This window comes from Lotus japonicus, chromosome 2, assembly GCF_012489685.1.
Source record: "Lotus japonicus ecotype B-129 chromosome 2, LjGifu_v1.2".
NCBI lineage: Eukaryota > Viridiplantae > Streptophyta > Magnoliopsida > Fabales > Fabaceae > Lotus > Lotus japonicus.
The window spans coordinates 92,315,182-92,330,944 of NC_080042.1; the positions used below are offsets into that span (position 1 = coordinate 92,315,182).

General features: G+C 35.3%; 2 protein-coding genes across 3 annotated transcripts; one reads left to right on the top strand and one right to left on the bottom strand.

Annotated features, from left to right (window-relative positions):
• Window positions 1–4,624: 4,624 nt before the first annotated feature.
• LOC130741074 (60S acidic ribosomal protein P2-2-like) lies at window positions 4,625–5,225 on the bottom strand. The gene has a single exon (XM_057593859.1). It carries the CDS (start codon window positions 5,133–5,135, stop codon window positions 4,791–4,793), a length of 345 nt encoding a protein of 114 aa, XP_057449842.1. The 5' UTR covers window positions 5,136–5,225; the 3' UTR covers window positions 4,625–4,790.
• Window positions 5,226–7,146: 1,921 nt separating this feature from the next.
• On the top strand, window positions 7,147–12,049 carry LOC130741075 (flavin-containing monooxygenase FMO GS-OX-like 4). 2 transcript variants are annotated; one of them, XM_057593861.1, is made up of 7 exons: window positions 7,147–7,753; window positions 8,685–8,755; window positions 10,623–10,775; window positions 10,904–10,986; window positions 11,138–11,198; window positions 11,389–11,562; window positions 11,735–12,049. In XM_057593861.1, the coding sequence occupies exons 1-7, from the start codon at window positions 7,186–7,188 to the stop codon at window positions 11,918–11,920; spliced, it is 1,296 nt and encodes a 431-aa protein (XP_057449844.1). In that variant the 5' UTR covers window positions 7,147–7,185; the 3' UTR covers window positions 11,921–12,049. The 2 variants fall into 2 exon arrangements, with proteins under 2 accessions (XP_057449844.1, XP_057449843.1); XM_057593860.1 differs by having other exon boundaries at window positions 7,148–7,753; window positions 11,138–11,273.
• The last annotated feature ends 3,714 nt before the right edge of the window (window positions 12,050–15,763 follow it).

Consider the following 15,763-nt stretch of genomic DNA (forward strand, 5'->3'; position numbering starts at 1 on the left):
AGTGCATATACCCTTATAAATTACTCCGTCGGTTCTTAATTAACTGTCAATTTTGAAGAAATTTTTTTGTTCCTATATATCTGTCCACTTAGAGTTTCAAGAGAGCATTAATTGATATTTTTCCAAGAAATGCCCTTACAAAAATAATAAATGATGAAAGATAAAATACATTCTAAATGGTGATATAAGAAAACAAATAATACTTTTATGAAAATCAACATAATTAACTGTTTTCCTTAATTTGTGTGAACCTTCTCTTCCTGAACAGATAAATAGGAACGGAGGAAGTAACTTAAATTTAAAGACAGTTACACAAGAATCTGGATATATACCCTTCTGTTAATTGTTGGCTACATTGTGCAACTTTAGTAGCTAGCATCCTCTTGTAAGTTACGAAGCCACACACATTATATATTGTCCTCTTCTCTAAGCTTCTTTTGTTCAATTTCATCATAGAGAAGCTAAAAAGAAGTCGAAAAAAAGAGAACTATACGCAAAAAGACCCTTTGCTAGTTGCTGGAGCTGGATCGTGTCATTAAAAGTAGGGAAAGCGATGAGGAATCTGCCCTATGCAAACCTATATTGCAAAGGAATGGACCTTTCGCTACTCCATGAGTCTGCAATTGCATGTAGTCTACATATCTAGTTTTCGTTTGACCACATGCCTCCTTTGATCAATTTGATGGGTACATTCTATACACAAAACTTGAATCGGAGATTTTTCTTATGAAGAATTTATAACTATGATTTGAACTAACAGGTTAGTGGTGGTATAGATATATACTCCCTCCGATCCTTTTTATAAGAAACACTTTGACAATTTTTTTTATCCTTTTTATAAGAAATACTTTTATAAAATTAAGTCAAATAATCAATTCCAATGCAAAAAGACATATTCCCAATGCAAAAATTTGGAGGGAAATTGCAAGCACTCAATAGACATGGTCAACATTTATGATAATTAATGTGATTGTTCTTGTAAAAAAGAAAAAACATCATTGGAATTAAGCATATAATAGTTTACTTTATAAAAAATATATGTTTCCTTGATTTATGTGATTTGGCCAAGTTTTTCTTAAAAAGAGACCGGAGGGAGTATCTAGTTCTATATGGGATATTAATTGAGCCCGTTTGGATATGTTAGATTGTTGATTTGTATCCAAGCAGGTACATAATTAAATATGTTTAGGAGATTGTTCCCTACATTGTTTGCATTTTCGCTGCAAAGATCTGTGTTCGATACGGTCTATAATTGCCAATGTGCAATTATTGTTTCCTCTTAATTATAGAACATTGAGTCATATGTGTATTATTGTGTAGTACTTATTTCATTAGGTCTTCCATATTATATGGTCTACCAAATACCAATCTAGATGTTCTTGAGTCAAATATGATTATTTACCATGAAGTGTGTATTGCAAGAAAAAAAAGTGATTTTGTAGAAAAAATTAATGGTTAAATTTCAATGATATGGAACCACAATTCTCCCACAAAATTACAACCAAAAGTAAACTAAAATGAGTGCTGCCTCATTCAATTAAGTATTTTCTCGATACATAGCTCGTGATTAAACTCTTACCAATACGGTTAATTAAGAATTTAGCCCTATCTACCAACGCGCGCATTTTGTTGAGCACTTGAGATCCTGCTAATGTTAATGCATTTTTGAACATTGTCAAATGAAGATGAAAATTTTTATCACGAAAACCCCTTTGAACAAAGTCTGTGATGAATTTGGACGCCTCTTTCGAAATGTGGCTGACTCAAATCAGTTGTGTGTTCTTGACTCATTGGGCTACGCCTGCTTAGGTCATCCTCACGCGATCCGGTTGGCCGAGTAATCCATAGCGGTCCAAAGCCCTCAAGGCTTTGATCCTTTGAGTTAAGAAGTGGTGAAAGAATCTGAGAATTATGCATAAGACCCGATCGGCTAACGCTGATCTCAATCGCAGTTATAACTGATTATGTTGACGAACCATGATATATAGTTCCAACGAGCTTTGTACTTTTAGCATACTTTTCCCTCGTTTATTGAAGTTACATAAACAAACTTCTAATTAAAGAGATCAATGAATCTATGAAATAATGTAGTATAATATATATATATATATATCATCTTCTGGATAGTTATAATTTAAATATAAAATTATATAACAATAATAATGATTTTCTTTCATTTTTTTTGTCTTGTGACTTTTACACTTCGATCTCTTTCATTCCCTTGATTTCCCATCATATGATCACTTAGCACATTTTGCAATAACCATGCTATATATAAGTGGTCATATAACTGTTAAATTATTTTAATTTTAAGTGTTCATGATTAAACTTAATATATATATATATATATAAATAAATAAAGAGAGAGAGGACGTATATATCAATCTCTTTTCTTGTTTTCTTCCGGAGTTATGCACAGATCCTTTACACCAGAAAATTAATATTAACAGTGAAGGCGACAAAATGCTGTCTCTAAATAAAAATGAAAATGTCTAACAAAACAAACAAACCATGTGATCATCATAATCTAAGTTGATAACATCATAAGAAACAAAAGGATTGCAGTTGCACGTACAATTGGTCATTTGAGTCGAATATGTCATGTAAATTAATTAGCCCATTCAATTCATCAGTTATATTGTATACGGTACACTATACCAAACAAGTAGAAATAATAGTGAATCTATGAATATATGAATGATGAATCTATGAATATTTTTTTTGAAATTATGAATCTATGAATATAAAATCAAAACTGACGCATTCCGAGTAGTTACAAATTACAAAGTAAAATAGTAAACTAATAGTTTAACAATTTTAAATTGCGCTTTATGTATAATTTTCTTTATCATCAATTAACATTTTTTTTTGAAATGTATCATCAGTTAACATATATACAAATATATTGATTTTCTATGATTTGTTGTCTCTCTCGTGGGAAATATTGGGTGGGGGGCGATGGAGATTAGTTAGAGGGAACTGATTCACGTGATGTTGGCACGCTTGGTTCCACCTGGTCAGTATCAGATTCTGACGTGGCACGACTGTGTTACATCCCATTTATGCTTTTTGTACGGTTAAGATCTTCTTGCTTGTCTAAGTGTACAACGACTTGTCCAACCATACGCTAACAAGGACATTGATTTTCTCACCATTAGATATTGTCTTTCGCACTTAGTATAATTTACTTAATGTATGATTTATGTTCCACATTTATAAATATAATGTGTAATTGATTCCTGCATGTGCTCGCGGGAGTCCGACTCCCTTGCGGACTACTTGTCTAAGATCTTCAATATGACGAACACTGATTCGACTCCTCCTTTGGAGAATGCTACTCTCTTTTATTGAAGGATTCTTGTCCTAGATCTCCCCTTCTATTGACTTTAGTCAGCCTTAATGCGTGAGGCCTTTGATCCCCTCCTTGTAAAAAAAATATATATGCTGTAAATTTAAGTGATAAAAGAATGTGTGTGGATGATAAGAAAAATTGATGGCCACAAACAATTGAGTGCGTTGACTAATGACCATTTTATTCTCACCTCTATTTAACTCATTTTACTCAAGAATAAGAGTAGTGTTACTAATATATATATATTTTGACACTTTTTTAACTATTTTAAATTCATGTAAGGTAAACTAAAATATATGAGTCTTGTTTATATTTTTTTTATAAGCCAAAACTTTATTGAGAAGGAAGTTAGTCCATAAAAAATTTGCTAGCAGCAAAACTAAGAGATATAATAAACGAGAAAAACAAATAAATCCTAAGCACCAAACATCTATAACATATTAACATGCATGTATCCTTCAATTGTATCCCATAGGCCACAATCCTCCTTCATATATGACTGCTAATGAAGAGCAAGGCACAGAGGAAATCCAACATCAGCAGATTCGAAGAGGCCCACTTTCCATCGATTAAGCTTGTTGGAGTTAAGAGGACAATCAATGAATGACAGAGCAGGAGTGCAGGACACCACAGACATGCAACAAGAGTAGGGGCCGCACTGCATATATAGAGAATTTGGCTGAGATTGAGAAGGAGAGGGTTACCTTTGTGTTTGTGTGTATTGGTATCTTTCATTTAATAGTTCATAAATTGGGAGGATCCTACTCGGAAAATTAAATTAGAGACCAGATTTTACTGTCCCTAGTTCCCCATTTTCGTTTTACTTCCCTCCCAATGCACCAAAACACAACTGACAACTCCAGTTTTTCTCATTGTGGTGTTTCTTCTTTGTTGCGGCTCAGGGGTATCTTTCGACTTGGACTCCAGTCAGTTTACTTTAATTAGGTTGTGCAGGTTAGAATTAATTTAATTTTTGTAATACAATGTTTTGAAAAATTTAAAATGAGATTAATTCAATGTCGGCTGTTTAAATTAGATGATTTAACCTCAGTGTAGTAGGTTATTAAGATTATTTATAAATAAAAATTTATTAACCTCCATACCCGCTCATTTTAATTTTTGTCAATCCACTTGTGTTATAATACAAAAAATTTGAATTTAAGCTTAAAGTATGTGAATCTATATATTGTCCAAGCTTCAAGTTTAATAAGCACTTACACGGAAGAAGTGTTAGAAATATAATATAATTTTTTTTGAAATAAACTCCATAAGGACCAAAATACCATCAAGAAACTAAATATCAAACCGAATCCATCCAATTTAGTTTAATCATGAAATTGAAATCTTACACACTACTCTTTAGAACAAAACTTAAGCTCAGCAGCTCTAGAGTTAATACAGAATATGTTCTGGACAAGTGCTGAATAGACTACACCAATTAATCAAAGAGACTGAAACCCATATCATCATCAGATTCCTCTTTCTCCTCCACCTTTTCCTCTTTCTTTGCCTCAGCAGCTGCTGGGGCAGCAGCACCACCACCACCACCGGGAGCGGCAGCAACCACAATACCACCGCCACCAGCAGGCACAGATGCCAACTTTTCCTTTCCAGCTGCAATAACCTCAGCTAAATCTTTACCCTTGAGTTCAGACAAAAATGATGCAATCCTATCATCATCAGCATCACCTCCAACGGAGCCGATGATTTTCTTGATTTCGGCGGCGGAGGGGCTGTTGTTGCCTCCGAGCACGGCGAGCATGTAAGCAGCGATCACCTTCATCTTTCTGAGGGAAAGGGTGTAGATCGAGAGAGAAAACGGCGACTGCAAGTGCACACTGAATAGCTCTTATGTCACTGTAGAAATATAATATAATTACATTGTTATTGTAAAATAATTTTAGTAAATTTAGATAATTGGTTAGTCTAGCCTCTTGTGAGATTTTGAAGAAGCTAGTTATCGGATTTTATGTCATGAAAATAACGTCGGATTTGTAACGAGCAGACATATTACATAACCATAAATCAATCCCTTGCGATTTTTGCCTACCACGTCAACCCAAAGTTTCTCAACTACATAAGAGTTAACCTATGTTGAAGAAGACTCATTAAGATATATTTACGGAAACTTGTGCAAATTTAAGTATCCGAGCCATCGTTCATTTGAGATAGTGATGATCCAATGACAACACCCCTATTGGAATTTCTAGAATGATTATTTTTCTTTGGCGAAAAAAGACTTGTCTGATCTGTTATATATTTCCCTCAATAAAATATATATACTCGTGCGTTACCACTTTCTTTCATGACCCCAATTACTTTATTTTGTGATAGACAATCTAGGAAAAAATTTGTTAATCCTAGTTTTCAATTTTTTATCAGCACACCAAACATGTAAACTAGTTGAAATTGACTACCATATTGTATTATTGTGCAGTGAGAAAAGCTGATATGTTTGACGTACCTAGCTCCTATCTCCTCCACCTTCAGAAATCGGTTGAACTCCACCATTTCACCGTCTTCTCTCGAACTTGGGAGTGCTTTCCTTACACACTCCAGCTTGGGGGTATAAGAATTATAAAATCATGGCATTCTTAATTATCTATGTAAGTTTAATTGTGCCTGTTGTGATCATATTAAAAATGTTATAAGAAAAATAAAAACGAGAAATATTTGTTTTTTATTAATAATATCCCATTATCTCAAACGCAGTGTTAAAGATTTGTTCGTCTACCCATAAATATATATGGATTTCATTTTTTTTATTTTTAAACTAATTTCAATGCCAATGTGGCCTGACTGTTGTTTCCATATTTGCCTGTATACTGTGAGAGAGGATGGTCCCGGCCTACCACCAAGCCCAAGGCAAAAGCATTTCTGATGTTTGAGAAAATATAACATGGTTTTTGACCAAAAAATAAAAACTATAACACGGCAGGCTGGTTCACTGGACACAGCTTTCCTTCACATTTTCTGCTACTTCTCATTGCCCACTTGTGATTCAGTTTTTTGTTGGTACATCACTTGTGATTAGGGTAATGTCACTACAAGAAACTTGATAATTTATTTCTCTACTGTAAGGGACACTTAATATGAAAAAAAATCATTTGGTTCTTGTATCATAATCATAATTTGTTTTTTGTATCTTACAATTTGATGATATAATTATAATTCTGAAATTAAATGATAATATTTTATTTTCCAACATAATAATCAAAAGGATGATCCAATAGTAGTGGTACAATGGAGCCATTTCCTTTGTTTAAACCTTTTATCTTATGCCTTGTAAAAATCTTTTATCAAATTTTTAGTATTATTTCAGTCTTTTTAAAATTATTTTACAGTGTTAACTAACTTATCATAAAGTTCAAAATATTTAAATGAAAAATAAATTTTTAAGCATTTAAAATATATAAAATTTGTTGACATGTGATTGATGATAGAGATGTAGCAGAATCCTCCAAAAATCCCATTCATATCCTGTTTGTTTTGTAGTTACTTTGCCAAAACACGTTTGTGGATGGATTTACTTCGTGTGTGTTTGGTTTTCAGTTCACACACGTTCCAAGACAGTTTCAACTGAAAAACCTGAATTGCAATATGCGAATGTGTAAGTAACTCATAGATTCCGTTGGATTGAAAGTGCTTTCCAGTTGATCTCAACTGAAATCCAAACACACCCTTCTACTTCTACATTCTACTCACTCAACATTTCATTTAATAATGCGTCATACAGTAAGCGTTTCCTGTTGTGCCTTTTGCTAATTTTCCTATGCGAACTTCATTTATTTATTTATTTATTTATATACAACTAACTTAATTAAAACCCCTCTATGCCAATCAAATTCATCATGTCCACCGCACCCCCACTTCTCACGCCGCGCCACGTCGCAGTAATCGGCGCCGGCGCGGCGGGTCTGGTAGCAGCGCGCGAGCTCCGGCGAGAAGGGCACCGGGTGGTTGTTTTCGAGCAAGGGGAGCAAGTGGGTGGCACGTGGGTGTACACTCCGGAGGTGGAATCGGACCCTCTCGGTCAGGACCCGAAGCGGAGGATTATCCAATCGAGCATGTACGAGTCGCTCCGAACGAATCTGCCTCGGGAGAGCATGGGGTTCAGAGATTACCCGTTCGTGAGGAAAGATGGGAAGGAGAGGGATCCGAGAAGGTACCCGGGTCACAGAGAGGTGTTGATGTATTTGAAGGATTTTGCTGCGGATTTTGAGATCGATGGTGAATTGGTGAGGTTTCAGACGGAGGTGGTGTTTGCTGGGTTGGGTGAGACTGGAAAATGGAGGGTCACATCGAGATCATCCAATGACAGTGATTGTGTGGATGAGATTTATGACGCTGTGGTTGTTTGCAATGGACATTACGCTCAGCCACGACTCGCTCATATCCCAGGTTCTTTTCTTTTTCTCTCCTTGGTTATGTGCCACACTCCACATATTCTATTTAATGAATCTTATAGTTAAGGACTTGATTGGATTTTTATCCCTTATGTTATGTTTGGTTGGGGGGAAGGAAAGGGAGAAGGAAAGAAAACACGGAAACCGATGCATGAATTTAGACTAAGGTCGGTTTCCGTGTTTTCTTTCCTTCCCTCTTTCCTTCCCCCAACCCCCAACCAAACAAAGCCTTAGTTTGCACTATGTATAATTTTAGTTCTCTAACTAATCAAGTTTGCCTACTTTTATAATTAAGTAGATTTGGTCTCTCTCTCTTCTCATATTAATAAATTATGAAATCATTATTTTATTTTCAATTATCTGAGGGTTTATAGTAGATTTGATATAGGATACTACCATTTAATAAGTTTTAAAGTAAAACAATTGATTAAATTTTGTTCAATTTTGAAGGATTTTTAGGATATGAGATTAAGGTTTAATTAAAGAGGTGGAAAATTATGCTTTTTTATTTTGAATAAAATATAATATTTTGATTAGTGAGTTTTAATAAGAACAAATGAAATGATTGAGCTTGTGAAGATTTTTCTTAGAGAGCGAGAATTTGAGAGTTGTAGGTAGATTAATAATGAAAAAGACAACTTGACTAAAATGTTTAATCATTATTCATTTTTTTTGGTCAAAACTCATTATTCATCAAGTGGGTCAATCAAGTTTCAACATCTAAAAGAAAAAAAAAGGGTCCATGAATTGTGTCTACCCAAATCGGACTAGCCCAACCAAGTTACAGTGATCTTTTTCGTACAGTGATCAATTGTCCACTAAAAAATTGATGAGTTGAAGTGAGCAAGTGGCAGAATACCAGTCCTTTAATACTTGTTATTTCTATGGTTCTTGTTTGGTTTAACGTTACCATTACTCTTCTGCAGGCATTGATGCATGGCCAGGGAAGCAGATGCATAGCCATAATTATAGGACACCTGAGCCATTTCAACATCAAGTAAGTGCTGGGAACCTCCATCTTCTCACACAGCCTCTAATATACTTTTTCTTATTAGTTCAAACAATAAATATTTAACCCAAGCTTTATCATATGTTATTTAGACAACCCCGTATACAAATGTTATCAAACAATAAATGAGACCAAACAAATTAGGTTTTGATCTCATGTTATTATAGTGAATTACACATAAATTTAATCAATAAACATCTTATTAAAAAGGTTGCCTTAGAGAATGCGCTATTAGTTTTTTTTTGGTATTCATCAACAAATGTAACCTAATGCTTGAATACTTTGACTTATAGAGAAATCTTGCAGATTAATTTTTAATTGATGTTTGACAAAGTTCATGAAGGGGGGTGTTCACATACCTAGGAAGTAGGAACCAAGCTAGGTTAGAGTATTTTACTAACACGACTATATAATAACAAAGACATTCCACTTGTTGTGAACCAACAATTGTGTGGAAATCTCTCTTTTCCTAGAAGTAATGTATGTATTAATGAGTAACAAAGACATTCCACTTTTTATCTACATAATTAATGCAACCAACACTCTATTTGCATTCCAAAAGAGAACCTTGGCTTTTTCTCCCGTTCTTCTTCATGTTCTTCACCATTTACATCTTCGGCGACTTCATCTTCTTCCGGAAACGGAGCCCGGAGTTCAGGTTCGAATCATGCAGCTGCCTTATCTCCCTATTCCACGGAGCCCCCGCCATCACTCTCGGCGTCGTCGCCGCCAACACTGCGCTCCAGAAGACCGTGCTTGACTTCAGCACCGCCTTCTTCATCGCCATGCCGCATTCTCCGCCACTAACAAGCTCTACTACTATCACCATGTTGTCATGCTCTTCGTGGTCCTCACATGCCGCTACGTGGTCTTGCACAGGGCCTTCCTTGTGGTGGTGCTCTTCGTCTTCGCTGAGGTGACCAGCACGTACCAGAACGTTTGTATCCTCGCCGGAAGGACTTCTTCTCCGCCACGGCGTACAGCGCGTTTTCCACCGTGCACATGCTCATGTATGGTATGCCGCAACCATTCATAGTGTTCTTGATCCGTCCCTTGTACAAAGGTGGTGCCGGTGGTCCTGTTCCGGAGTCGCTTAAGGCGATTTGGACGACGTTTGTGAGCTTGGCCATGGGTGCGAGCATTGTTGCGATTTATGCTCAACATGACAACCTGGAAGGTGATGTGGAGGGTGAAGAGGTAAAGAATGAAAAGGGGAAACCAGAGATTCCCAAGGAGTAGCAGCAAGTTATATGAATCATGAATTCTCTTTAGGTAGCTGGGGAATATTGGGGGCAGTGGTGGGTTCTGATGTTAAGATAGTGAACTTAGGAGAGTTAATTAGGAGACTATGCTAGTTTTTTTTGTTTGAGAGAACTACTAAGCTAGGTTAGAGTACTAAAAAGAACATATGTTTGTCTGAGATTATGAGATTATCCCCTTCTTATGTAAATAAAGATATTCCCCTTTGAACTCTTTGTGATTAATGCCTTAATTGCTTCATTGCTAATTTTTAGTTTATTCCTAATATCATGCTTATCACATTGGCCAAGCCACGGTTAACTATGCACATATCTTCTGCAGAATAATTAAGGTGAGGCAGAGTATGCCCTGAACACAATCATTCAAAGTTGAAAAAAAGAAAATCATGTAGAGTTTGTGTTAAACTTCCAAGTAATATTTAATGATAATAAGAAAGAAAACAAGGTAGGAAGAATTTTACCATTGTAGTTATTTGTTTTAGTTGTACATTGTTAGTTCTGTTAATACAAGTTGGTTAGAGATTTCTCTTTTGAAAATGTCAGTAAACTTGATGTTTCATAAATTGATTGAGTTTCTCTGTTTATTCTGTGGGCAGGTTGTAGTTCTAATAGGTAGTGCTGCTAGTGCGGTTGATATCTCTCGAGAAATCGCAACGGTAGCTAAAGAAGTCCACATTGCAGCTCGGTCAGTTGAAGAAGATAAACTTGGAAAGGTTCCTGGCCATGATAATCTGTGGCTTCATTCTATGGTAAAACTTATCATCCATGGTGAGAATTGGATGTTCTGTGGCTATAATGAGTATCCATAATAACATTGTTTGGCACCTGTTGCCTATAATGGATGATCTGAAGCGCTGGTAATTGCTAAACAATGCAGATTGACAGTGTTCATGAAGATGGGAAAGTGGTTTTCCAAGATGGAAGTGCAATTGCTGTAGACTGCATTTTACATTGCACAGGGTATTCTCAGCATTCTCCATTAGTTTTTTTTTTTATCAGTTTCTATCGAAGACCCTAATATATTTTGGTATAAATAGCCTGCAATTGATACATAGTCATGCAGATTAATTAGAATAGAAGAAATGCTGATGCCCATTTGTTCCGTTTCCAGGTACAAGTATGATTTTCCATTCCTTGAAACCGAAGGCTTGGTGACTGTAGATGACAATCGGGTAGGACCATTGTACCAACATGTTTTTCCACCAGCGTTAGCTCCATGGCTTTCATTTGTTGGGTTGCCTTGGAAGGTTGTTCCCATGTCATGGTTCTTCCTTGTCCTTGCCATGAAATTAACAAAAACCTTGAAATCTGTTCAAATTCTGAAGTGGCCTAATATTAGTACATGCTTGGAATTGATGGCAGGTTATTCCTTTCCCCTTGTGCGAACTGCAAAGCAAGTGGATAGCTAGTATCTTGTCTAATCGCATTGCCCTTCCTTCTCAAGAGGAGATGGCTAAAGATATTGAAGCATTTTACGTGTCCCTTGAAGCATCTGGCACTCCTAAGAGCTACACTCATAACTTGGCCTTTGTTCAGGTTTCTTTTTATTCTGTTTCTTAACTTTGTTTGCTTAAGGTAACATTTCTTGCAGGGATAAAATGAAAAGAAACAATAAAAAATCTGTTCTGTTTTGAAGACAGAACTAAAAAATAGTAATTTGTCTTCCTCTAGCATACAGCTGATATATTTGGGATTGGTAATATTGCAGTGGGACTACAATAACTGGATTGCGGATCAGTGTGGGGTTCCTGCAGTTGAAGAATGGAGAAAGCAAATGTACAAGGCCGCGTCTAAGAGCAAGCTCGTGCGACCTGAATCTTACCGTGACGAGTGGGATGACGATGACATTGTTCTACTAGCTCAGCAGGATTTTGCCAATTATTTGAGAGAATGAAATTTGATATTTAAAAGTAACAATGTAATGATATGTTTATAACTTATCCATTAATTAAGATATGATATTTATATGATCGAATAATATATTCTCACATTCAAGACTTGATAAGCAGTAAAGTTTTCTACATGCTACCCTTGACACTACTACTAACAAAACTGAAACTAATTTCCATTGAATCAAGAAATGAAGAAGAAGAATACAGAAGGATAATGCTTCAGTAGTTTACAGAATAGAAGATACTAGGTTATATAACAAGATAACCTTCTAACAGAAAACACAACTAACTAACTTCTAATTAAAGACAAGGACTCTAACTAATACTAATTACAAACTAGTCCTTGATCTATTACATATCTATTAGCCCCCCTCAAACTGGGAGGTGAATGTCTTTCATGCCCAGTTTGGAAATACAAGTCTTGAAAGGTGCAGGAGTCAAAGGTTTTGTGAATACATCAGCAGTTTGTAGAGTAGTAGAAATAGGCAAGAGATGAACTAATCCTTGTTGAAGCTTTTCTCTGACTATATGACAGTCAAGTTCAATATGTTTGGTCCTCTCATGATAGCTGGGATTGTGTGCAATGTGCATAGCACTTTGATTATCACAGAACATGGAAGTAGGAGCTAGCTGTGGCTGATTCAGATCTTGAAGAAGGTAGTGTAGCCATTGAATTTCACAAACTGTTGTTGCCATGGCCCTGTACTCAGATTCACAAGAAGATCTGGATGCAGTGCTTTGTTTCTTAGACCTCCAAGAAATCAGAGAATCACCTAAGAATAAGCAATAGCCAGTAATAGATTTCCTAGTATCAATACAACCTGCCCAATCAGAATCACTGAAGGCAGTTAGAGTTGTAGAAGATGAAGCAGGATAGAACAAGCCTGATCCAGGAGATCCTTTGAGATACTTGAGAACCCTGTGAGCTGCTTGTTCATGAATGTCAGTAGGAGCAGAAAGAAACTGACTGAGCTGATTCACTGCAAACGTGATGTCAGGTCTTGTAGTATTAAGATATAAGAGTCTGCCCACTAGTCTTCTATAAGACCCTATATCAGTAAGAGGAGTGCCAATGTTTGTTCCTAGTTTCTGTGAGTTGTCCATGGGAGTAGAAACAGGTTTGGAAGCCAAATGTCCTGAATCTGAAATCAGTTGAAGAGCATACTTTCTCTGATTGAGAACAATGCCTGATGTGGACCGTGCAATTTCAAGACCTAAAAAATACTTGGCCTCACCCAAGTCTTTGATCCTGAACTGATCATGAAGTGAAGATTTGACAAGTTGAATCTCATGCATATCATTTCCAGCCAGAAGAACATCATCAACATATAGAAGCAAAGCAGTAAAAGAACCTGAGGATGCTTTAATATAGAGGGTGTGATCAGCATTACTTTGCTTGTACCCTAGTTTCTTGAGAGAAGCACTAAGTGTGTTGAACCATTGTCTGCTGGCCTGCTTTAAGCCATACAAGGATTTCTGAAGAAGACAGACTTGGTTAGCTTTGTTACAAACTAGTCCTTGAGGAATTGTCATATAGATCTGCTCATCAAGGGATGCATGTAGGAATGCATTGTCTACATCTAATTGGTGGAGATGCCATTGCTGAGAAGCACACAAAGCTAAAATCACCCTTAAAGTTGTCATTTTTGCAACAGGGGAAAATGTGTCTTGGAAGTCCACTCCTTCAACTTGAGTGTAACCCTTTACCACCAAACGAGCCTTATACCTCTCAATGGACCCATCTTGCTTGTATTTGACCTTATACACCCATTTGCAGCCAATAGGTTTAGAGTCAGGAGGTTTATCCACCAAAATCCATGTTTGATTTCTCTCCAAGGCTTCAATCTCTTGATCCATAGCCTTTCTCCAGCACTCATGTTTCACTGCCTCCGAAAATCTTGTTGGTTCCAAGCTTGAGCTAATGTTCATTACAAAAGATTGATACTTGGGATTAAGATGATCATAAGACAATACTTTGGATAAAGGATAAGTGATACCTGTGCTTGAAGAAGTAATTGGCACACTATCAGAAGACAAGAGAGTACAATGGTAATCTTGAAGGTAAGATGGTGGTTTCCTTATTCTTTGTGATGTTCGTGGAGCAATAATCTGATTTTGGTTATTAACTGGTGGTTCCTGAGCTTGTACAGTAGCTGGAACAGGTATGTCATCATCAAAGATAGGAGGAAGGATAGTAGGTAAAGCTTGTGTTGGAGTTAAGTCACTATCAAGAGGTTTGAAGGGGTAAATATGTTCATGAAAAGTCACATTTCTAGAAATGGAAATGACTCTACTTTTGAGGTCATAGGTAACAAAACCTTTAGTGACAGGTTTAAAACCAAGGAAAATGCACTTAGTAGCCCGAGGATCAAATTTCTTCCTGTGACTGGTAAGTGTTGAGACAAAACACAAAGTGCCAAAAATTTTGAGATTAGTGAGGTCAGGGACTGTATTGTAAAGGATTTGAAATGGACATTTATTGTCTAGCACTGGTGTAGGTAGGCGATTTATGAGATAGACAGCATGTGCTACAGCATAGGACCAAAAAGTAACTGATAAATGAGCTTGAAAAAGCAAGGCTCTAGCTACACTAATGACATGTTGATGTTTCCTTTCAACTATGGCATTTTGCTGGGGGGTTCAACACAAGTGGTGTGATGAATGATGCCCTCAGAAGAATAGAAAAGAGGCATGAGAAATTCCTGGCCATTATCACTCCTTAAGGTTTTTACTTTATAAATAAATAAAAAATCTATTCAATTTTTCTGTTTGTTTTCCTTTTAGTTACCCAGCTCAGTATAATGGAAATAATAGTTTGAACCATCCTCTCCCTAAATGATTGGCTTATGCTATTAGTTTTGAAACAGTCAAATAATAAACACCTTCGGGTTCTTTCTCCGGAAAATTCAACTGGTGAGTATGAAAGATTGGAATCAGTTCTCCGCTATTTATTCTCCAATCTATATATATATATGAAAATAATGTTTCCTTCTAGAAGCCTATGCCACATGGCACCCTCAAATTCTTCCAATTTTCCTCCAAGAAAAAAAAAGACATCCCACTTTTTTGTTACAACATATTTCATCTCTCACCTATTTAATTTCATTTATTATTAATAATTCCTTATCCTATATGATACACTTGAATGTATATTTTTAAATATTATATTTTTGAAAGTTTGTGACAATTCACGTAATATTACGAAATATATTTCAAAAAAAAATGATTATTTCGAAATCTTTTTCTCACTTTTTAAATTTTAAATATAAAAATTAATTGAAATTATTTTAAAAATAAATCTAACATTAGTTTTTTTATTACAAATTAAAAAATATAATACACAACAAAAATTGGAATCCTTTGTTTGTTCAACTCCAACAGCAATGTTGATAATAAATATTAAAACTTTTAATTTAAACTATCATTATTTCCTAACCTATAATTTATGTCTTTAACATGTTTTTAAAAAATATATTTAAATTTTTTAAAAAATATATTGGAAGGAAATATTATATTAATTTTACATTTGAAATTTAACTTTCTTCATTATAATAATTGTTGAAAATCTAATTAATATTATTGGTTGTTGGTTTACTTAGATGAGAAAATGAATGTTTTCAAATCAAATAAATATTTTTTTTTCCAGCATCATGATTTTTTGGTAAATTGGAAAATAAGCATCATGTTTTTATTAAGTTTAATTTATTCTTCCGAAATTTTAATCTATATTAAACATTTTATCCTTATAATTGTTATTAATGACTCTAATTAATAACTAAAGTCAATGGATATAATTAATTACCTTTTTTTAAATTCAAAAATGAAAAAAAATCAATTTTTTAAAA